Source organism: Hibiscus syriacus, unplaced genomic scaffold (genome assembly GCF_006381635.1).
Source record: "Hibiscus syriacus cultivar Baekdansim isolate YM2019G1 unplaced genomic scaffold, ASM638163v2 tig00117048_pilon, whole genome shotgun sequence".
Classification (NCBI taxonomy): Eukaryota; Viridiplantae; Streptophyta; class Magnoliopsida; order Malvales; family Malvaceae; genus Hibiscus; species Hibiscus syriacus.
The window spans coordinates 1,337,365-1,361,444 of record NW_024063538.1 but is presented as its reverse complement, the minus strand read 5'-3'; the positions used below and the strand labels follow the sequence as shown (position 1 = coordinate 1,361,444).

Below are 24,080 nucleotides of genomic sequence, written 5' to 3'. Positions count from 1 at the left end.
CCAACACTAAGCCATTCATGTGATAATAGAAATGTTTTTACCTCCTATTTTACTTTTTAATCCCTGAAAGAAGAAAAGAAGAATTAAACTATTTAGTGATCTATAATTTTTATTATTGTTTGATTAGTGTGAAATGAAAATAATTTTTTTTCTTGTTCTTGTCAATGTTTAGATCATTCTTGAGAAGATATAATATGACATCGATAAATCAAGGGGAGCTTGAAAATATTAATCTTGAGAGGAAAGTTTAAAGGGGGTTTGCATAAATTTACCAAAACCTTTTAAACAATGTTAAAGAGTTAACTAAATAGAATGCAATAAAAATTAAATGATTAAATATCTAATTTATCCTTTAATTTTTTTTATATCACGTTTGTTTAAAAAAATATGTAAGGGACTAACATGATAGACACAATAAAAATCGAGGGATAAATTGAAAAAATAAATAGTAAAGAACTAATTTATGATGGGGCAAAATATCCTCTTAAATGTCTCGGCTATAAATAAACTCAATCAGTCAAAAAACCCGTCTTCAGATGAATAATAGAAATTTTAATAAAATCAGCAATTAATGATAAATACTTCTAATTGAAAGATCAAAGATTAGTTTCTGTTCATGGTACTTTAGCAGCAATCTCTACTGTCCCCGTCTTCACGCTCGCTACGTAGCTCCAACCGTAATCGGCCATGGCCCTTCCTCTCGGCAAGTTAACTATCCTCGTAGGCGCAGGTCCGTACAATCATCGCTCTTCTCCGATTTTCCAGTTATTTTTTTAACTTACGGATCAGTTATTGCTGGGATTTCTTTGAGAGCCCGTGTAATCTATTTTTGTTTGGTTTAGTAAAACTAGATTTAGGGATTAAGAAAAAATCTTGGATATTGATTGACTAGGGTTTAGTTTTTCGGGATTTCTGTTGTCCAGTAATTTGATTTATTTTGGAATCCGTTGGGAATTTGTGCTGGTAAAATTTCACAATTAATTGAATCCGTGTAATCCCAGCTGCCTCCTGAAGCTATTGTTTAGTGTATATTAGACGGTGCATTGGGGAGCTGGATCATAGCTGTGGTGATTTGAATCAGAGGAATCTTGATTTTGTTAGCTGAAGATTATCCACTTATGGAAATTGTTTGAAACACAAAGGATTGGTGTAAATTAAAAGCCCGTGGGCTCAAGTGATATTTAAATGGAATCACGAGCATGTATAATATCAACTTAGAATGTCCATTAAACAACCAATTACTAATCTGATTGTGAATTTCTTTTATTACTATCGGAGAATGATCCTATCACTTGTCATGATATAGAACGGCAAGCTCACACGGTGGCTGTATTTAAATGGATGAATTGATTAGACAATTCATTGTACTAATGATTATGTTCAAACACAGTATGTTCGTATCTGTGCATGTTATTATTTTAATATGTTTTTTTCTTTATAGGAGTAATGTAGCTACCAATTTGGCTATGCATCTTGCTCATATGATAATTGGAACTAAAAATTAGAAATTCTATGGTTTCAATATGTAGTCCTTTGTAAAAACTTTGGGGGGGGGATGGGCACTACAATGGCAGTCAAACTACCAGAATATAATGGACTAAAGAAAAATCTGATCACTAAAAGTTTCACTTTTTTGTATTCATTTGCTTGTGAAATATCAATTGATTGTTGAACCGTATGAATTGCGTGAAAGTAGGGTACTCCAGATTTGGTGCTGTAGATGTTATTACTTTAATGTGTATTCCCTTTTAGAGGGGTAATGTAGCTAACAGTTTTGATATGCCTCTACTTAAACTAGCCATTGTTTGTCCTTTAGGAATTGTTGGCTCGATTCTTGCGAAAGAAGGAGGTATGTCAAGTGTTTCTGATTTTGTCTCTGGTGCTTTCAAGGTATTTTTCCACTTTTCTTATCCATGACTTAAAACTAAAGACGTTTGTGTTCCATAAAATATATGAATTTAAGATGATGGTGCGTTTGCTTTCTTCCTGACTTTGTAATTATTTGTCTCCTGTTGCAGATTGCTTATCGGCAACTTAAGAATGATGATTCTACTTCGTCCGTTAAAAAGCCACGCAGTGACTATTTGGTGGCTCAGGTTTGTATTTGATCGTTTATGTTCGTTATGAGTGCTGAACGATATTTGGAAGTAATTCTGCTTGTTTGATTTGTATGGTTGAAAACTGAAATGCCAACCAGAAAATAATGAAAAATGCTTTTATGAGTTTCTCTCTCCTTGTTTTTTTTATGGATAGGCCCTTGACTAAATAATTATGGTTGAAAAGCTACTTGTGATCTCCAGGTATTGATGATTGCAAATAATAATAATATCACCACTTTTTAGAGATCACACTCACAGTAGGTTGCAAATGAAAATTAATTTATTCCGACATTTTAATATATAGATTGTAGGTGGCTGCTTGCCAATTTTACTGGAGTAGAAATTTTTATATTTATTTAAATCATGGAAAATAAAATGTTAGCATGAGATCTGGAAACTTGGCAGATTAAGTTTGTGTGCATTATTGATTATCCTATATATTTTCATTCTTTTGTTACTTTTTTGAGCAATATATTATTGATAATGTTAGGCATTCATGGTGCCTTTAGTTATTAATTCTGCGTGCTTATCATTTTCGGGGATGATGACTCCCCAGTATCTTCACACTTGCTTTACTATTTAAATTTGTCTAATTATATATTGTTTTACTTCTTTTCATTTACAGGTTAACAGCCTTAGGCAGGAACTGCAGATCTTGGCATCAAACCGACCAATTACAATTGTTACTGGGCGTGGAACAGGTTATGATTGTTTCCATTCTTTGACAGTTGAAAGGAAAAATATTGTTGTGCATCTTGTACTAAATGGCACACATTCTAATTAGAAATTTTAACAAAATTTTCCCAAATTATATTGTCTTGGCATCCTTTTATGCAATATGCACAACTATTATGGATCCATAGTTCTGTACAAATGATAAAACAATGAGCATCCCTTCTCTTAATTAGCTGCGTACTCCTATATTTATAACTGTTTTCTTGCTATTCTTATTTTTCCTGGAGACAATAACTTTCAATAAAGATCAATTCAACACTATCCTGAGCATTATTTTTGGGACTGCTTTTGTTGATGCAGGTGCCAGTAAATACAGTATAATCATTGTTGTTGTTGTAGTTGGATATGGCTATGTTTGGTGGAAGGTAATGAACTTTTATTCCCATTTGAGTGTATTTATGTGTGTAGGTTATTAAGGAGCTAACTAGAAAGGTGGTTGAGTTCTGTGATAATTGAGCCTCATGAAAATGTCTGGCACATTTTCATTTTCTTAATGGCCATGGTAAATGGCTTTGCCAAGTTGAAGAAACCTGTTCTTTGCTTTCGGCTGCTTTGTTATATTTCATTTTTTACACTTGAAGAGTTCAATGTTTTTCTCATTAATCCCTACTTTTTTCTCCAATTAGTAATTTGTTTAGATTTAAGATGGATGAGCAATTGTTTTGCCACTTGGACATGGTATGGATCTTGCAAAATGTTAAGTCTTTGAAATTTTAACAGTTTGCGAGAATTTTGTTAGGAGTGATGTATAACAGACTCAGCAATTGAAGCTGATGGATTGATGGTTATATGTTAGCACTGAAGTTTTTTACCCCTAAGAGTTTAATATGTGTTCCTAGCAAAGTATCGGAAGTGCTACATATAAAAACATTCAAATAAACGGTTTGTGTAAAAAATGTGTCTTTACCCATGGCTAAAAGTTATATTCCTTGATTGGTTTCAGGGTTGGAGACTTCCTGATATGACGTTTGCAACGAGGCGTAGTTTATCTGATGCACGTAATGCCATAGCCAAGCAGCTTGAGAGTGTTTACTCGTCAATCTCGGCAAGTTTTTCTTTTACTGGCATAACGTTTCTTATTTAAATTTTCTCATATACTACCTCCATCAATGAATGTCCACAGTATATGAAGGTTTCAAGTACCAAGTTACATGATTTTGGCTTCCATATTTATGTTATTGTTTTTCTTTGAAATTGACTGAATTCTCCTCTGCCCCTCTTCCTTTTTTTAATTTTTCTTGTTCCCTTCTAGGTTACAAGACGGCACCTATCGTCAAGAATTGAGGGTGTGGATAATCGTCTGGATGAAATTGCTGATATTACTGCTACAACACAAGAGGAGGTGAGATATAAGACTGTAGTAGTAGCTTAACTTTCGTGTATAGGAGGTCTCATTGATATTCACTGAAAATTGATTGAGTTGTATAGGTTACTCTGATAAAAGATAAATCAAAGATGCTCAACACCAATGTTCAATCTGTTCGATATGTAGTTCAAAATCTGGTAAGCATATTTGATAATTCGATTTTGCTGTATGTTATACATTCTGGAAGTGAAACTAAGATGACCTCTCTTTTCTTGTGATTGGGGGCGGGGGGTCTATTTTCAGGAAAGTAAGATTAAAAGAATAGAAGGGAAGCAGGTAATTCTAACATTAAACAAAAATATACAGATTAATGAGACACAACTATTTTCATTGCTTTTGTTAATGTGTATGTTTTTCTATGACCTTCATAGGATATGACAAACGAAGGAGTAAACTGGTTGTGTGATTATGCCCAGACTATGGAACAGAATAAACCCCCTGATCGTATTCAGGTTTGTTTATGTCATGCATCTGATCTGCAATGAATTATGTGCTTTGCTTTTTATCTCTCTTTCTTTCAGTGGCATCTATTTGTCAAGATTTCGTCATGCTAATGAATATAGTGGTATACTTAAACATCGACAGATGATTATTGTTCGTTTGGATAACTGCTGACATAATCATATTTCTACTGTTTGTGTTTTTATATCCACAAATTTTAGATGTCGGCTTTCATGTTGGTTCATAAGCTCACGTTTCTTCATCCTGTGTGTTAAACTCTTGCAGGCTTCACCGGCTAGCTCCTCCAGGCCAGCTCTTGATGCTCCAATGAAAGCACTGTCTAGGGTCAGATTCTTTTTCTCTTTAATGAATGATTGATTAGTTGCTCTAAAATTAAATAATGGAGAAGTTTGTTCCAAATTTGTTTGACAAATCACGGTTCAGTCTATCTTAGGTTTGCTAATGAGAAATTGATGTTTGGAACTGCCTGCTGTATTTTAACACAAGTCTTTTTGTTTGTGTTTAAGCAGAGTGGATCCTTGCCTCCTATTGTACCAGTAGAATCGTCATCACCATCTCCATCTTCTGATTCAAATGGGACTCCCAAGGTTAGTCGACTTTACAGAGTCCTGAATTATGAGAATTAGAACAGAAAATTAATCGAGAAGGGTGACAATGGTATAAGAAAGAAACCTTATGGGATAGCGGTTTTTCGGTTATCTGGCTTTTATTTAATCTTTTCTCAACCATAAGATTCATGTCATCAAATTCTCACACTAGATTGTTAATGATTTTTGTCATGTTTATCTCTGTGCATGCATTGAGAAATTTGGTTCTACTTTATCTTTAAGAGACATCCTTTTTAAGCCAAGTAAAATTGTTCTTCGGAATCTACGTTTGTCCGACTTTTCGTTTTTGCTGAAATATCAATGCTTGACACTTGTGTTTGAAAAATTAAAAAGATGATTTTATTTTTACCTATATCGGACATCCACTTAAGTAAATCCGTTTCTCTGATTTAATTTCTGGCAGGTAAAGAGATCTCCAAGAAATGCAATCACCGGCTCTGGCCTTAAGGTTTTAACCCTATTCGTTTGTTCCCACTCTCTGTCACAATTGGTCTCGATTTATCGTTTATGGTTTCAGTGGTTACATTACGTATCTGGTTTCAGGAAGTAGGTGAATCAAGCAGCCTTGATGTCGGCAGTCAGATCCAAACTCCGGAAGACAATACCAACTGCTCCTCAAGTTCTGGTTTCTTTGGGACAATGTTTTCGGGTCGGACAGGTTCTTTTCCTTTCCTTGCAAGAGCTCGCAGCGCAACAAATGCAGTGCCACAGCAGCTGGGAGGATCAAGTGGACAACAATAGTAGCCGGGCTGCAGGGTTTTCTTAAAGACTCTTTAGTGTCCTCCCTTTTGAGCCCGAAAGTTTTAAAAATCCGAAATGATCCCAATCCGAATTTATTCGATCCGTCCAATTGTTAGGTCTAGTAAAAGTTAAATGGGAGTGGGTGGTGAATATTGCAGAGATAATAAGATAGGTTTAAGTAAATGAATTATTTTTAGATCATAGATTAAAATTTGAATGGATCAAACTCTCTGGGTTTGTTGGAATGTCTAAATTTGTTATCAAAGAAAAAATAAAAATGTTTCATCCAACGTTCCCAGAAGTCGTCGGAGCTGTGTTTCATGATCAACCCATACAACTACAATGGGTTTTGTCAACTTATCCAACAATGGAATCTCAACAACATTCACCTTTTATCCAGACCTTCAAAATTTCTAAAAGCATGCCGCGACATACACAGGGAGCCAATAGCCTATGAGAAGAAAATAAACCAAATTTCGGAATGGATACAATCAAGAATTCCAGACAAGGTAAATGATGATGATGATACATAATCAATTTAGTGTTTTCTTTATCCCGTCAAACTAAACGAGTCCATTATATTAAAGTAATAGTCGGATAATTTTATTATATCATAGAATAATAAGTTATTGATAAAAAATCTCCATAAATAACATTATTTAACTATATGATCGAGTAACGTTAACTTACCATCTTACAAAATATTTGTGTAATAAAACTTATGATACGAAGACGGGATTGACCGACGACCGGTATAAATATATAAAGAAATTTGTATTTGAGAAATGGTCCGTAAAGATGGAAGTGAGTTGTCGGAGAGCAGAGTATATGTGAGGAGCACGAAATCGGGTTTTCAATTTCAAATCCAAATTGCAAGCAATTTGTCTCGTGATTTCAATTTAGCAGGCAGCAGTTTGGGCATGAAAATCCCTTTTCCCATAACAACTTTTTGGGTAAATGATGTCGGTAGTTGCCTAACTACTACGATATGCCTATTTTGACTACTTCATTCTAACAACTTTACATATGTTAGTCATTTTCCTTTCATGAAGTTCATCCATGTCCACATTTAGTTAATAACTTACCGGAATAGTAACTAAAATAATAATTATATTGCAACATTAATGATAATTTTAGAGTTTAATGATCAAAATAATAACGTTTTAATAATTACATAAATATTATATTTATATTATTTACAATGAGTATTGTCAGCAAAGGATAGACACGAGTTGAGACCAGTAATTTCTTGCGGCCACCTCAATCGTCAAAAATTAAAGATTTTCATTTAATCTCGGTTTATTTTAATATTTGATGATGTTTCATTCATCTCAAATTTTAAGATAAAAACTCATATAGACTTAACTTGAATAATTTCTTTTCTTTCTATTTCCATATGACTAGATAGAGGGATACTTAAAAATATCGAGAGCGGTTCTATAATAATTATCCCTAAATAAAAGAAGCTATAGTAATTATTTAGATCATATAAAATTTTACCTTAAACTCATCTTCACCTTGATTTCGACTCTCTTCTTCATAAAGATTATCTTGAATTTGAATTAAAAAAAATCTTAATAAGATCAAGTCAAAACATGTCACATTCGAATATTTTACCATCCCCATTGATAATAGATGTGGGCTACCCTAAAATTTTGTAAAATTTGTATCAAACCCCTACAAGAGTTTATTTTTGTAAAATTTCTGTATTTACTATCGTGGTCCTTTAACTTTATGTATTTAAGGTTTAACCCTTTTACTTTCTGTTTTTTATTTAGTCCTTTAACTTTCTGTTTTTGTTATTTTAGTCCTGTAAATTTTTGTTATTACTATTTAGTCCCTTATTTTATTAAGCATGTCTAATTTTATTTGTATTTTAATTTATCATGTTTGTAAATGTGTATATTAGTCCAAATTTGTAACTTTGTTTTTTTATCGATTATAATTTCATTTATGTATTTATGTATAAAAATGGAAAATTTCAATGCGAGGGAAATCTATGAAGATATCTCCCAACTAAAGGGAAGATATTTTTTCGAGGATTTTTTATAAATGATTGTTTTATATTCGATATTTTTCTTTGTTCCACATTTAATTATTTCGAGTATTTTTCACCGTTTTTGCATTTTTATTTTGTTTTGTTTAATTTTATTTTAAATATCGTTTTTTTTGTAAGAGGAATCTCTGGGAAAGTCTTTTAACTACAAAGGAAGTGCATTCCCGAAGATTGTTCACACTTTTAAAATAAATTCGAATGAATAAATAATGTAATTTAAATTCATTATCGAGTTTGTAATTCTCAATATTTAAACAACATATAATCGTTTAGGTACCAAAATTTGGGCGTTGTGGGGGTGCTAACCCTTTCCCACACGTAACCGACTCACGAACTTTTAAAAACGAATCTTGGGTAAAATGCAAATCATTTTTTATCATTTATGGTTTCCAACCTCCCTAACTTAATGGTTGATGGCGACTCAAAAATCAAATTGTTTTCAAAATCATATTTCCTTTTCCCGAAAACCAAATTTTTAAATCTAATGGGTCCCGGAGAAACGTTATGACACTATGACTCCTCGTTCAAGAAATGTTGCTGTGAATCGCATTACATTGATGTTTTATTCATATCATTTTTGGATTTGGATTGAAGAAGTTGATGTTTTATATTCAAATAGATAAGATTGAACTTTTTAAGTAGAAAATGGGACGTCAATAATTTATTTGCTCACTTCGGACTTAACGTGAATCTTGTCCAAAAGAGATTAAAACATGAAATTGGAAGCAAAAGAGAAACAGAAAATCAAACACAATAAAGAACCGGACATGATGATCAACCCAAATGCAAATGAACCTTAACCGCCAGCAAGAACACACAAACGAGGCCGAAATACAGCAAGGAGTGGATAAAGATGGAAGCACCACTGGTCTTGAGGTTGCCGAACTCGATGCACCGATGGTGACCCGGAACCTGAAACAGCAGCCCCGGCGATAGAAGCACGAAAAGAACCAATGACACGAAAATAGGACCCCAATCCGACATTGCTCTGTTTTTCCAAATAGAGAGGTTGGGGGTGAGATTGCAAGGGAAAGTGTGATTGATTAATGGAGTCTGGGGAATGGGGTTTATATACAAAGGAAAAAGTGGACGTAAAGAGACAGAGCGTGGGGCGGCGTTTAGGGGATGAAGTCACCGTGATTCACTGCCACCCCAATTACTTCTTTCCCATGCTTCTGCCCCATTATTATTTATTCATATACTGCCGATGCAACTACTCGAACTCAGTATCTCTAAAAACTGAGTAGGTGTTCATATCATTTTTATATTTTTGTAGTTTTATACATTGATTCAATTTCTATGGAGTTTTGCTTTCGATTAATTGCATTAAACATCTTAAACTATTATTCATATTTTAAATACTCTTAAAACTTTAAAATATTTTTATTTAATCCTCAAAGTATGAACATACTATTATTGAAGTCCTTTCGTCGAAATTAAGTCTTTATCTACTTAGTTTTTTGAATTCAATTGTTTTTTTTAAGGTCCTCTTAATTTTGAAAGTAGGTAGATTAGATCATAGCCCCTCTTTTTTGGTATAATTACTTTTTAACCCTTAATCTTAAAACTAGACAAATTAAGCTTTGACCTATCATTTTTCAGCTTAAATACTTTTTTTAGGACCTTTCAATCTTAAAATTAAGTAAATTAGATCCTAATTTCTCTACTTTTTTTAATTTTAAATCGATGTTTTAATCATCATATTATTTCTATTTATATTTAATCCCCTAAGTTTGATCCCAACTCTCTGTCCTTACACTTTATGTATGGACCACCCAATAGAGAAGCTCTCAATAATTGGGTAGTGGTGAGGTCTTGGGATGCTTTTATCTTCCACAAAACTTGGCATCTCAACAACACAGCAAATCATATATTTTTGGTTCATCAAAAAATGGAATCAAATCAAGATATGGAGACGATGAAAGAGGCAATCCACAGGCTCATCGAAGAGAAAAGAATCAAAGATACATCCTCTGATGTCAACCTCTCTCAAGACGATGAACAGCAGCTCCTCTCCAGATTACTTTCTCAGGTAAGAAACGGTTACAAATCTTGCATCTACAACCAATAATCCTTGTTTCTTCGGGGAAGTTCAGTTTCCTTGTCGTAAACAAAGACGTATGTTCATAGAAGAACCGAGACCCAGAGTTTTAAATTCTCTCTCACATGGATTTCTCTTCTCCATCTCACTCCTTATCCACTTCTCTTACCAGTTTATCTGAGAAAACTCTATATCGTCAATTTAACAACTAGAACTATAGTATAGACCTAATATTAAAATTAGACCCTTTATTTTAACCATTTGAATTCTATGAGATGAGATCCCAAAAGTCATAGTTGAAGTGATAAAATTGTTGTTTGTTGATATTGCAGATTAGGACTCAGATTTTGAATATTCTATTCTTTAACCGTTAAATGTTGAAAACGAAAAGATTTTTATAACTAAAAAATGAGACGATAATATGACTGCACATTACTCTTGATCATTCATTTACATTCACAAAATGATACTAAATTATTATAAAATTAAAAGATTTTACTCGGTGTCAAAATTAGTCCAGCAAGGTATATGAGATTTTTATTTAACCTAATAGGGCAAGTAAAAATTTGTTTTGGGATCTATTGTATTTTCTATAGTGACATGGAACTGTCACGTCGAGATGACGAGTTTTAATAAAAAAAATATTTTTTTATTCTAATTTTTATCTCGATGTGATAGATTCTAATAAAAAAATTATATTTTATTGGAATTCCGAGGTGACGAGTTTGAATAAAAAAAATATTTCTTTATTAGAATTCGTCACCTTAATGTGATGAGCTCCAATAACACTATAAAAAATATTGTAGATCTCAAAATATAAACCGAGATGCACTGATGACTAAATAAAAAACTCGTTATGTCAAAAAAGCCCTTTATCTCCATTATATATATATAATTCATTTTCATTGTATAAAATTCATTAATTTTATGTAAAAGTATAGATGTTAGTTGAATTTAAATAGATTAAAACCTTGTGTATTAATATTTATTTTTCCTGTTTTACACGAAAATAGTTAATTTTCGTATTAGACTAGTAAATTTTACATAATCCTATCCCGATGTAATAATATAGCATTTTGTCTTAATGTTGTGGAACAGTTAGAATCATTGAAAGAAGGAAGTTCTACAAGTCTCGACAAGCCAATAACCAAAACAGGCAATGAAGAAGAAAACGGTGAAAAGAGAGCAGAGGAAGAAGACATAGTGAAAGAGCTGAAAGCAGTGAGGAGACAAAACACTATAACCCACTGTCTGCTCTCGGCCCTCATTGTTGTCACTTTAATTTGGGAATTCTCCGAGGTCTCCATGTTCCTCAAACTCCAAAACGGTCTTAACCACCCTTTCAAATCGTTCGGAAATTGGTTCGCCGGGATGTTGTCAAGCCGCGGTGTCACCGATGGAAGTGGCACCGACAGCAATGATGATGATCCAATGCTCCCTTCTGTTAGAATGCCTGAGCTTCCCCACGTAGAGTTTCCGCCTATGGGATCCAATGGTGAACAACAGTGAAAATCTTCAAAACAATTCTATGTTTCTATCAATTTTCACATGTTTTTATTTATTTTTTATGTGATCTAATATGTAAAAATAAAATTTACATTTAGTTTCAAAGTTATGCAATTTTAAACTAAATAAGTGTGAAAGAATTAAACAAAAAATATTCTGATCTATTATATAAATAAATAAATAATATTTAAAGTTATTTTTTTTATTAAATTTAACCAATATTTCAATCTCTCTTTGTAACATCAATTTCTTTCTTTTTATAATTTAATCTTTTAACTTCACATAAATTTATTATTCCTTCAATTTATATTCATCTTAAATTAAATTTTAATCAAATTTAAACCACATTCTTTTTTTATGACAACATATTTTCCTTTCCCATTGCCCCTCAATTTTTTATTTTATTCAAATTGGTCCTCAATTACAACTTTGTATAAATTATTTCCCATCGACTACTTTATATTTTCTTCGATTCTTTATCTTCAAAATTCATTCTTTAAAAAATAAAATCAAATATTTTATATAATTTTAAATAATACTCCATTTGACTGTTTAATAACATTACAAATGTAGCTTAAACATACGACACAGAACAAAAAGAAATACACATCACATATAGTCGGAGAGAGTTGTTGAAATTAGAATCTGATATCATAACATTAAAAATAAATTAAATTAAAATTTGGATAAAAACTTGAACAAATACATTCTATTCAACTTGACTAAGATGTCATAAATTTGACTCGACTAAAAAAATTCAAATATAAATTTTGAATTATAAAATGATACTTGCAAACTTGAGTAACTCAATCTTTTTCACTTCACTGGATTAGATCGAAAACAACCCGATCATAAAGGCTGAAAATTCTAAAATTCCACACCGGCTTCTATATCGGCAGCTTCCTCAGGCTTAAATCAAACCGAGACTTGTGCAATAGGTAATACTGACGATAAGACAAGGAGTTCTCGATCCAAGATGATGATCTACCGCAAGCCTCAAAGACACATCAACACATGCAGCAAAAATTAACCAGCAATGCAATTATAATGTGTCATAAAGGGACTAAGCTTAAGTTATGATGTCGCAAAGCATGAGACATTGCGACTAATCACGCTCGATTAATTTTCATATCGGGCAAGAGTGTAATTGCGAAGAGTCTTAAAGCAAATCTTTCAAAATCACAACGATATATCCCTGATTAAACCGGGTTACCAGCCAAAAAATAATAGGATACCAGATGGGCCTCTACTTCCAACATTCATGTATGGAAACAAAAGAAAATTCCGACTCCCCAAACCCGACAATTTAACTAGTTAAAAATTCAAAGACGAGTACTTGTTATTTCTTACAGAAGCTCTGTTAAAACAATGGTACTTCAACACGGACAAGTAGAAAAATTGAATGAAAAACCGGAAATGTGCAGCCTGCAATACTTTCCCCAATAGCAAGTGTAGAAACATATCTAACAAGTCCTTAGTAACATTGTCATTGGAATACATGAGTTGGTTCCAAAGTACAAAACCTAACTCAAAGATAAAAACCAGCATCAACCTGTAACATACTTTCCAGATTAGATGGCTGACACATAATGATGCATCTATGATCCATTACGACCAGAAATACCATAGCATTAATACAACTGGACACTGATCATGAGAAGGTAGAGTAACTTGACAACGGCTGCAACATGAGGACGACAAGACCGACTTTCAGACACCCATACTGAGCAATGCTTGACGACAACTCTGGACCTTCTCAACCCTCAAACATGTCCTACAACTCACTGGAACAGTATATAATAGCAAATCAATGGAAAGAAAGACGAGAAAAACTAACAAGTTAGTATACACATGTGCGTGTAGTGTGTACTTAAAAAAGCAACAAACTTGGCAATAGTTAAAAACACACAAAATGAGAGAGAGAAGAGGAAGGTCAAAGTCGAACAATTCTTTTAACCAGGAATAATTTGAAGTGCTGAAAACTCATTGAATTATTATCTTGTACAAATGTGGTCAACAAAAACAATAACTTCAAGTAACAAACTACAAAGATAAAATGCATCAGACCACAAACCTGATCATTTTCATTTGCTGTTGGTGAGGGGGACTTCTTTGACTCGGTCAGTTTTTCTGCTCCACAATTTTGTCTGTTGCACTTTGTCCTAAACGGATAGTTAATATTGTTACATTTCTCACATTTCCAGCTTCCCTCAGGCATCTTTTGTTCTGAAAAGCATAAAATACATATGCATCAAATTTCAAAAACATAAGATAATAATTTTTACAAATTTAAAATAACTTACTTGAATTTTTATTCGATTTTGCAGCCTGCATTTACAAAAGAATATTGTTATAAACAAAAATCAAATTCATAACACAAAAATGTAATGCAATGTTTTAAATATTAAGATGTTTTAAATAAAATTAAATCAAGAAAAACCTGAGGTCCAGGCTTCGGTGTGTTGCATTTTCGCATGTTACAGACAGTTCTGAAAGAGAAGTTAACATTCCCACATTTGGGGCATGCCCAATCATTATCACGTGTAGCATCTGCAAAGGGTTAGAAGAATCAAATTGTTGCATAAAGTAGTTGAAATGCTAAGATAATGGCCTCTATGAACATAAAAGGTAGCAGAGATATGACATACCAGCACCCTTTTTCTGTGATTTATCATCTGGAAAAAATCCTGCCCTTGGTCTCTGTAGGTGAAAATATAAATTATATCACAATTTATTTCGCGTATAAAAAATGTAGCTCCACCAAAAGTTTAAAAACTATGGTCAAACAGATCAGGAAAATTCCAGATCTGCAGCATGCCTATTGGTGGTAAAGACATACTTTCGTTGCATGTAAATCAAGTTTACAATTCCAGACCCAGAAAATGTGCAATTACAACATATATAAGTGCTATGAAAGGCTAAGCTTGCAATCTTAATTAGACAGTCCTAAAAAAGAGTGGTTTCAAAATAGCATTAACCTTATGAACATACCATTGGAGGAGGGCCCATGGGCAAGCCCAAGCCATAATGGTCCATCAAAGGAGGCATGCCATACATCCCACCTGGAAAAGAATAAAAAACTTACTAATGGGATACTTTAACAGCATACTTCAAGTTTCCGATCTATGCATGGAGATGGCTGGGCATATTTTGCAGCTAAGAAAGAAACATGATCAAGTGTTCTATGTCAAGAATTTAACTGGCATGAAAGTATAACCTGTATAACAGAATAAGTGAAATGAAGGGGAAAATATAGTTTTTATAAACTGGAAAAGAAAAAGAAACTACCATTTCCAATCATAGAGCCACCAGAATAAGGGGGTGGCCCAGACATATGAAGTGGCTGAAAGGGACTGGCACCAGGAAGGCGACTACCATAAGGATACGCTGATCCTCCAGAAAATGGAACATCATATGGAGGAATAGAGGAACCATTGAAGAGAGAAGACCCATAAGGTGGTACACCCAGATACATTGAAGATGGTGCACCAGGACCTACATACGGAGAAGGTGACGAGTAATTTGGCGGGGGCTGTAGAGGTTTAGCAGCAGATTTCTGCAACCGAAAAATTTACCAACTTAATCTTAAGAGTAAAAAGAGTTTTTTTTTGGGGGGGGGGGTAAATTCTGAAAATATAGCAAACAAATTGAAAAGGATATCAACAGATTTTTAATTCTGCGGCAGAAAATATACCAAATTGAAAAGGATTATTATCAACATATTTTTTGAAATGGAAACAGACTATGTCGACCAACTAAACCAAAGCATGCAGTTCCGTTACTTCCTTACTAAAAGACACACTAAACTTTTTCCTTTATGTCAACATAGAACTAAGTCTTAAATGCATTAAAAACAACTTGCTAAGCAACAAATTTCAAAGAATCTACTCTTCTATTACTCATTCTATTAAAAACAATTTCAATCAGAATATCAGTAATTAGAATGAGCCAAAACTACAACAATAAAAATCAACCGAATTCAAAACTCTGGAAATTCTTTGAACATGATGAGACCAATACCATTAGTACTTACTGAATTATGATCAGCTGGCCTGGGTTGAGTGCAATTGCGCATATTGCAAGTAGTCCTAAATGAAAAATTCACATTCCCACAACTAGGACATGTCCAGTCATCTTCCCTGCGACTACCTACAAATTTTAACAACAAAATTACAACATCCCAAAAATCACACACACACACAAAGTACAATTTAAACAGAGATTAAATCCCATTCATTAGCATACCATCCGTTCTAGCACGCTTCGCAGCCGAAGAGTTTCTATTATCAACCTGAACCAAAAAACAAAACAAATAAAACTTAAATAACCTTTAACATGTGCAATCTTTTTCGGAAAAGATCCGAAACCCTAATTTAGCTTGCCGAATTGAAATTCGATAAAAAAAATTAAATTAGACCTATTGGAGATCGATGAATAGATCAAAAGGGGGGAAATTGAGAGATTTGGGATGATAGAATACCTGAGGCATTGAGGCGGCGATCGGCGGAGATACGAATTACCGGTTCTGAAGATTCGTAAGGGGGAGAGAGACAGAGAAGACTTAGGGAAGTTTGCCCTAGAGATGAAAGGGTTGTGAAGGGATTTTAACGGGAATAGTGGGGGATTTTATCATTGTAAGGGTGAGGAGTTGAATGTACTAAAATATTCCTTTTCTATAAAAGGCTATTGCCATCAGTTATCCGACGCCGTTTGGACCATATTTTACGAACTATCCAAACAAATTAAACGAGTTTATCGTTAATTTTAATATATATATATTATTTTATAATACTTGTAAAATCATAATTTTATAAAAAATATATTATTTAAAACTATTTATTAATAATAATAAAATGATAAAAGAGTTGCCCATGATTTTGTTGAGGAAAAATTTTTGCAATGTTCGACGAGCACTGCTGATCATTAATTTAATTTATAAAAGTTTAAAATTTTAAATGACTCAATGTATAAATATAAATTAGTTAAAAATTTAAAGATAAATTATTTTTCAATTTGATTCAATTATTACTAAAAATATGAAAAGTAATATAATTAGTATTTTTATTTTAAATAATTTACTTTTAAAGTTTTAATTAATTTATAATTATACGTTGAATATTTAAAATTTTAAATCTAAAAATTAAATTAATAATGCTTAGCGATGCTCATAATTAGATATGCTTAACTTTACTCGAACGTGACAGATTTATTTTTGTTGAGGTCACACTATTAAAGAAAAAATTGGTGGTTTATGTAGATTGCATATCAGTTTTCCTTAGGTGGAAAGTTGTATGCTACTGTAGCTATTAAAACTTTAAATGGTCGAGTTTAAATTTAATATTTTGAGTTAGGATAATAAAGGAAACGAGAGGATTATTAGAATATTTGAGTTTTTTTACTCTTTTTTTCTTATATAATCACCAATATCTGAACTAGTGATCGTTTAATTCGGATCAGGTACTACAGAGGGGATGATGATTCTTCCAACTCAATTTCTTCAATTCACAAACGTTAGGAATCAAACCTCTTACTTTGTTTAAAGAATCTAGTGCTCAATCTCACTAAACTAATTGATTGTTGATTCTTCTTTGAGGTCTAGCTGAAAATACTATTAAAAAGTGTTTTTTTGGAAAAAAATAAATGAATATTTTTTTGGGTAAAGAAGAAATGATTAAAACAAATATACGAAAAATATTTTGCGTGTCTAGTTAAGAAACGTATATTTAAATGATCTTTATATTTTTATAATATATAAAATATCAATTCAAATTATAATTAATATATATATATATATATATGATTTATTAAATAAATATTTTTAATAAATGTACGCTGATTTATGAAAATGTATAAATTTTAAAATAATTTTTATTTAAAAATTTTGACATAAAAAATATAAAAATTGTAAACTCATAAATAATTTATTAATTCTATATTCATGTTCATGTATTGATAAAAGAGTTTAAGTTTATAAACTATAAAATAAATACATCATACAATAATAATAAAAAAAAAATTGTAATTTGACTTCAAAAACACTTTTCAAACACAAAAACTGAAATTTTTTATTTTACGTTTGAGAGGTAAAAAAACACTTCTAAAATTGAGTGAAAATATCCTTATATATTTGATGTGATTTGTATTACCAAATTTAGTAGATTTTTTATTTGTATTCCAATTTTTTTTAAAATATTAGTCAACACAATCTATAAATTCTTATATAAATCATAATTGTGTTTTAAGTATGTTTTGACCCTAGACGGAGTAATCCCTACCTAAATTTTTTTGTAAAAAAAATATTTTTGATTTTTTAAATCTTTTTTACCTCAAAAGTTTTTTATTGTTTTACAGTTCATTAAGAAACAAAATAAAATGTTTTTGTAATTAATAATTAAAAATATATATTTTCATGTAAATATATTCATATTATGTATTTAATCCTTTGAAAGTGTTTAAATCAAAATTTATTTTTAATTGCCTCAATTACTAAATTAAAACAATAAACATAGATAAAATGGTCACAATTGTCACTCAGTCTGGCTTTGCTAAGATCCGAACACCAAAGACTTTTTTAATGATAAATAAACTAAACTCCCGAGTCCTGACGTCCCATGCAGAAGCTTAAGCAAATTAGGCCGGGGATGCAAAGAAAAACACAGCTGCCGTAGCAACCAGCAGTGCCGCTGTCGAACTGACGAAGTGGCTTCCGAGCTTGGTTCCGCTGGATTTACTATCGCCTTTCTCCGCCGCAGATGACGGAGTTCCGGTTGATGCTGCTGGAGTACTAGGTGTCGTCATCGCTTTCGAGGAGGAATTGGTGAAGATGGCGGCGTCTGGTGAGTTCGGAGATAAACCGAGAAGCTCTGTTTTTTTTTCCATTCAAATAAAAAACATATGATTAGTGTAATCCTTATACAATTATATATTTTTAAATAAATTTATATAACATGTTTATTAAAGAATTATATATAACCAAGTGAATTCTTAGATCAAATATTATATTAACCGAAATTGATTCATCCTAAACTCAAAATTAACCCGACTTATATATATAATTTTAACCGATCAATCATTCAAAATAACCGATTATTATATGTTATTCCGAATCAAGTACACTGATAGACCCATTAAGGTATAAGGGTAGATAATTGTTTAATTTACTTTAAATTTGAACTTTCTTCGAATAATTATTTATTTTATTGTTTATATTCCTTTGTTTATATTCATCTTAAAATTTTAATTGTACTATCTATAGAAATTTATATTGTTAATATATATATTCATGTTTAACTTAAAAAATATTGTTAAATTCACTACTGCTGGAGTACGAGACATATGTAAGTCTCGAATATGAATCTAACATGAATTTAAGGAGAAAGAAAGTTTTACTTGGGCAGTAGCTGACGCTAGCGTTCTTCAACTGGCAAGCAGAAGGAAGCTCGAAAAGCTTAGCTTCTTGCACCCCTAAGCTCTTAAGGCTCTGAGCACCGCTCTGAGTTTGCTGCAGAATATAACACAAACACTTTGGCTTATTCTCTTTGATTTCCGAAACCGAACTGCAACATTCCTTCGTCGGCGTCGCCACCTTCCCCTGAGCAAAGCCCAGGCAAGTCATCACGCTCTGGAAATCCTTGCTGCACTCCGTAGTCAGCTCACTCTCGTCCGCCGCCATCACTGCCGCGAAAAGAAACAAAACGCCGATCACCGACAATGCCATAATCTTCTTCTTCTTCTTCTTTTTTGAGTAGAGACTTTTGGACCGAAACTCGAAATGCATGGCCGTTAGATTTTATAGAAGAACCCGTATGTAAAACTGGCAAATACTTAATGATGTTCAGATTGCAGTTGTGAATGAGGAGAGTGATGACTTAAAGGATTCGTGTTGAGCCGTTCGATGTGAAATTATGTGGTCCCCATTGTGAGAATCAACGGCTCTGATGTTTAGGGAAAAAAGTAGAGGGAAGATATATAAATGTGGACAGCTTCAGGTAGTTGGGCAGCACTTATGTATGAATAAATCACTATTAATAATCGGATTCGTCTTGAATTGCGTGATGAAAAATTAATGTTTTTAAATAAAAAAATAAATTTTATAAAAAAATTAATATTAAAAAAGTACTTCTTAATTTAAAATTTAATTTAATTCTATTTTAATATGATCAAATTCATATATTATCAAACAAATATTAGTTGTCTTTTAGACAAAAAAAAAAAGTTTAAATGAAGATGAGTTGGCAGGCCTAACGCGTGTGTGGAGACATTCCACGTGATGGGGACTTGAGTCGGATTGTTGATGTGTGATTAATACCTTGCTTAAGAATCAGAAATAGGACCAAATTGTTAAACTTTAGAAATAGAGTCCATTAACTATTTAATCTTAAATTTTAAGGGGTCAACATTTTATTTGATTAAAAAATTTAAATGAATTAAAAATGTCATTTGATGAAAATTTTAAGAGAAGTCGAGGTTTATCGCATTATCTATTTAACTACGTCGCTATTAAAAATATTGTTGTTTTGCTTAAGAGTATTATTTAAAGATATCTTAGTTCTTAAAGCTTATTTTGAGAACCTGCTATTAAAAATAAATTTATTATTTATTTAATATTTATATACTTTTACAATTAAATTTACATAAGAATGAAGTTTAATTAATAAACAGTGGTTTCAATTGAACGTCTAAATTTAATTAATTTTGTTTATTTTTTAAAGATAATTATATGGAATTAATCACTATACGTCCTTTTAATTCCCTTTATTTTATTAGAATTGGCTTTGCTTTTAATTTGCAAGGGTGGTAACCGTTTTGTTTGGTTGAGATGTGAATAATCATTAAGGTGTATTAAAATAAAAAAAATATTTTCTAAAATAACCAGAAGTTAATTTGAATCAAATTATTTCACTTATAATTATATATTTTAATTCATTTATATATAATAATAATGACAATGGACTACATAAGTCGGAGAATAAATGCATTGTTTTCCGATGGAGGGAACATTGCCATCAAGACCATGACATTGTTTTCGCCCCATGTAAAAGTGGTCTAAGGTTATCATTAGGGCCGCCATAGCATTAGTCGTATCTATTAATTAATTGAACGAGCAAAGATATTCATGTTGTCTTATTTTATATAGATTCAAATATTAATATTTATTTTTAAAATTAACACCTCCCTATTTAATAAAAAAATTAACTGATACAAATAAGCCATTTACACATCGGGAAAAAAAGAATAACAAACTTCTACTAATTCATTTCTCAAAACTTTCTAACTTTGATGGTGTTAATAAAAATTATGATTAGTAAGTACTTAGGGGTGATTGGATCATGGAATTCAAGATTTCTGGTGGGATTTTTTTTTTCATATTCAAATTCCCGTTTTTGGATGAGAAATATTCCCAATAGGGGTATAATATATTCCAAACAGTAAAAAAATTTCTCTTTTTACCGGGAATATTAATCCCTTGCTTTTCTTAGGTATTCTTTTATTCTCGTGTGCTAAGGGCTAAAATACCCTCTTTTCCCGTTTGCCTCTGCTTCTTCTCCCAATCGTTTTTTGTTCTTGAACTCCACGACACAGATTGGAGGAGTATCCGATTCTCAATCAAAAATTTACCCTTTGCTCTTCTTACTCACTTCATCTGCTTTCAGGTTGTTCCTTTTCCTTCAACCTTTGCTTATCTTTATTTCTTTTTGGTTTGAGTGTTTGTGCTTTTTTGGATTCATGTTGAATCCATGTTTTTTAATTTTTGTTTTGATTTGATTTTTGGGCTTTAAATAACAGTTATAGAATTGAAATTTCCAAGTAATCTGTTCTTTTTTTGTTGTTACAAACGAATCTTAAGTTTTAGTATTGAAATTTCTAGCTCTTGGATTGAAATCACATTAGTGGGTAGGGTAGTGTAGTTGTTAGCTGCTTTCGTCATACAAGGTTTGCTCATAGAATGATTTTCCTGGTAATAGCAGTTGAAGTCCACCGCTTATAGTGTTTGTGTTTGAATTTCGGAAAATCTAGGTAGTTTTGGTGGGTTTATCGGGATCATAATCTTCATAGTTGGGTGAAGTAGTGTAACTATTAGCTGATTTCTTCATCTAAAGTGCTCATAGAGTGGCTTTTCCGGGTGACAGCAACCGTTGCGTGCAACATGTAGTGCCTGCATTTGAATTTGGAAGCTTTAGGTAGTAGAGTTAGGCTATTAGTTGCTTTTATAGTGTTGCACATAGAATGGTTATATTCCTTCAACATTGGTGAGCGGATTGTGAGAGCTGGCTTAGCAAAGGCACAATAGATCGTTAGCTATCCATATTTAAACAATATAACGATGGATCTAGGGGACACTATGCACTTGTTACACAATGACCACGTACAGAAGCAAGGTATGTACAGGGCAAATAACAGGGAGGTGAAATATGCTCGTAATAGTGTTTTTATGTTTCTAGTTTTCAGGGTGTGACATATTCTAGTTTTGTAAATCCATGCTTTTGTTCCTTTTTTCTCTATTGTTTCTTGCTAGATAATGGATCTTGATGGGGAAATCCCATGAGATAATGTTATGAACTCAATTTCTCAATGATACGAACTCAAATAATTAAGTTGTATTCCATTGAAGAACAAGAAATTACAGTAAATAGAGGAGATAGAATGAGAAATAGGAGGGAAGAATAGAGAGAAAACTAGAAAGGGAGAGAGTAACAGATTATAACAATATTTTATGCCCTTCCTTCATCGACTCCACTACATTTTTATAGCTAGTTACCGTAACCAACAAAGCCTTGAAATGTTGACCTGTAAATAATTGATAGGATTGCTGAGTTGGCATAGCTGCTTGGGTCATAACAATACCCCTCTCTTGGAGAAGAACCTTGTCCTCAAGGTTCGAAGAAGATGTTAAGCACGATTATTTTTCCAACAAAGATAATATAGTGACTTCTTGTTGATGAATGTGTTAACATGACTTCAATCATTGAATCCCTTAAGTTTAAATTCTTCTATACTTCTAGAACTCGGATTGGGGTAACCTTTCTCTTGCCAGGAATCATACCAATAACATGAGTCAAAGGCCTCATCCGAGTAATTGCATGAGTCTACTTTGTACTCCTTATCTTCTTTTGCAATTTTTCAGCATCTTCTTGGCATATAACTTCTTGTGCCTTCTCAACCAATGAGAAAACATCCCTCATCCCCGAGAAGTGTCCAACCATTTGATCTAAATAGAAAAGTTTAAGGTCCTCCATGTGCTCTCCATATCCTGCAAGTTTGATTGGCTTCCCGAACACCTCTGTATCACTCAAAGCTGCATCATCTCTAGAACCTCTATCTAGCTTTGTTAAAATGGCACCTACAATCCCTATCACAACATTGAATGTTGTGACTAATGCAACTTATTGTCCAGTCATTGTATTCACAACTAACAAAACTTTTGTGTGGTTCAACATTTTCTTCACTTCTTGCATCTCATCCACCATTTATTTATTTATCAGGAGCCATCTTGCAATATCCATTATCAAAGCATCTTCAATGATATAGTCTAACTCTAGAGGCATTAATTCTGGCGGCATTTTTGGAGGTTTTGATCTCGGAGGCATTAATCGATAGGATTCAGCTACGAAGTTAGTTTCGTTCTTTCGTCGTAACATTAGACAACCAGTTTGAGCAACCTTATAAATTCCATACGGCTCCAACAATCTCTGCAATTCAACTAACTTGTCTAGTCCTCCCATCAATTCGAGAATAATTGTGTGATTAGGAACATCAACAACCTTGGCTTTAAATATGCGATCATGTTAAGGACATCCTGTCGAGTAAACTCATTCACAAAAATCTCTGTTTCAGCATGCCCGAAAGCCAAGCTAATATTGTTAAGAACTTTGAAAAACACATTTATACTCAAAGATAAAGTGTGAGATTGAAGGCCACTTTTCCTGGCTAGTGCACCAAATTTTGAGAACACAAATTCAATAACCTCTTCTCCCATCACTTTTATCAACTCATCATGTACATTTTAAATAATTGTTGATTCAGGCTCACCCCTTGAAATAAAACAACTCCCACAACCAGGTCACTTATAGCTTGGACAACCTGTCTAATAACAAGACTCGTATCTGCTTCAAAAAGTGCTCTTCTAATGTCACACATTGGTCCCATATAGTGTAGTAGGATTACAGAATGGAAAATGGATGTCGAATTGGGTGGATTTCCATTTCCTGGTTTAACCATATTAGAAAAAAATGAAAAATTAATAACTAAAAAAAATTGTAAAATGAGTCATTTTTAAAAAAAATAATAACTTAAAAAAACTGGGAAGCGAGTAAAATAGTTAATAGGGTTGTTTTTAAGGGTGAAACAGATTGAGGTTTAAAAGCAAACAAAGAAATGTGTGGCAACCTACTTGTTTTACAGTAACTTGCTGAACTGTATTGACATAGTTGCTCTTCTATCATCATTTTATTATAGTGTTGTTTTA

The 24,080-nt window shown here is 32.5% G+C and overlaps 5 protein-coding genes across 6 annotated transcripts; 2 read left to right on the top strand and 3 right to left on the bottom strand.

The window, feature by feature from the left end:
* The first annotated feature begins 551 nt into the window (after positions 1-551).
* Positions 552-6,206, top strand: LOC120197450. Of its 2 annotated transcripts, none has more exons than XM_039198977.1 (14): positions 552-730; positions 1,817-1,890; positions 2,019-2,096; positions 2,725-2,800; positions 3,135-3,199; positions 3,778-3,879; positions 4,087-4,176; positions 4,263-4,337; positions 4,444-4,476; positions 4,572-4,652; positions 4,927-4,986; positions 5,172-5,249; positions 5,674-5,718; positions 5,814-6,206. In XM_039198977.1, the coding sequence occupies exons 1-14, from the start codon at positions 688-690 to the stop codon at positions 6,009-6,011; spliced, it is 1,098 nt and encodes a 365-aa protein (XP_039054908.1). In that variant the 5' UTR covers positions 552-687; the 3' UTR covers positions 6,012-6,206. The 2 variants fall into 2 exon arrangements, with proteins under 2 accessions (XP_039054908.1, XP_039054909.1); XM_039198978.1 differs by having other exon boundaries at positions 555-730; positions 5,172-5,253; positions 5,680-5,718; positions 5,814-5,944.
* Positions 6,207-8,796: 2,590 nt separating this feature from the next.
* Positions 8,797-9,064, bottom strand: LOC120197494. The gene has a single exon (XM_039199002.1). The coding sequence runs from the start codon at positions 9,049-9,051 to the stop codon at positions 8,842-8,844; it is 210 nt and encodes a 69-aa protein (XP_039054933.1). The 5' UTR covers positions 9,052-9,064; the 3' UTR covers positions 8,797-8,841.
* Positions 9,065-9,826: 762 nt separating this feature from the next.
* On the top strand, positions 9,827-11,824 carry LOC120197488. The gene is made up of 2 exons (XM_039198998.1): positions 9,827-10,099; positions 11,207-11,824. Exons 1-2 carry the CDS (start codon positions 9,830-9,832, stop codon positions 11,615-11,617), a joined length of 681 nt encoding a protein of 226 aa, XP_039054929.1. The 5' UTR covers positions 9,827-9,829; the 3' UTR covers positions 11,618-11,824.
* Positions 11,825-12,925: 1,101 nt separating this feature from the next.
* LOC120197735 (ranBP2-type zinc finger protein At1g67325-like) lies at positions 12,926-16,229 on the bottom strand. Its single transcript, XM_039199151.1, has 10 exons — positions 16,095-16,229; positions 15,860-15,905; positions 15,648-15,763; positions 14,903-15,170; positions 14,606-14,676; positions 14,263-14,314; positions 14,055-14,164; positions 13,918-13,942; positions 13,689-13,840; positions 12,926-13,398 (listed from the first exon to the last, which is right to left on the bottom strand). The coding sequence occupies exons 1-10, from the start codon at positions 16,101-16,103 to the stop codon at positions 13,396-13,398; spliced, it is 852 nt and encodes a 283-aa protein (XP_039055082.1). The 5' UTR covers positions 16,104-16,229; the 3' UTR covers positions 12,926-13,395.
* A 1,871-nt stretch (positions 16,230-18,100) lies between these two features.
* Positions 18,101-19,406, bottom strand: LOC120197479 (non-specific lipid transfer protein GPI-anchored 1-like). The gene is made up of 2 exons (XM_039198993.1): positions 19,004-19,406; positions 18,101-18,477 (listed from the first exon to the last, which is right to left on the bottom strand). Exons 1-2 carry the CDS (start codon positions 19,389-19,391, stop codon positions 18,245-18,247), a joined length of 621 nt encoding a protein of 206 aa, XP_039054924.1. The 5' UTR covers positions 19,392-19,406; the 3' UTR covers positions 18,101-18,244.
* Between the last annotated feature and the right edge of the window lie 4,674 nt (positions 19,407-24,080).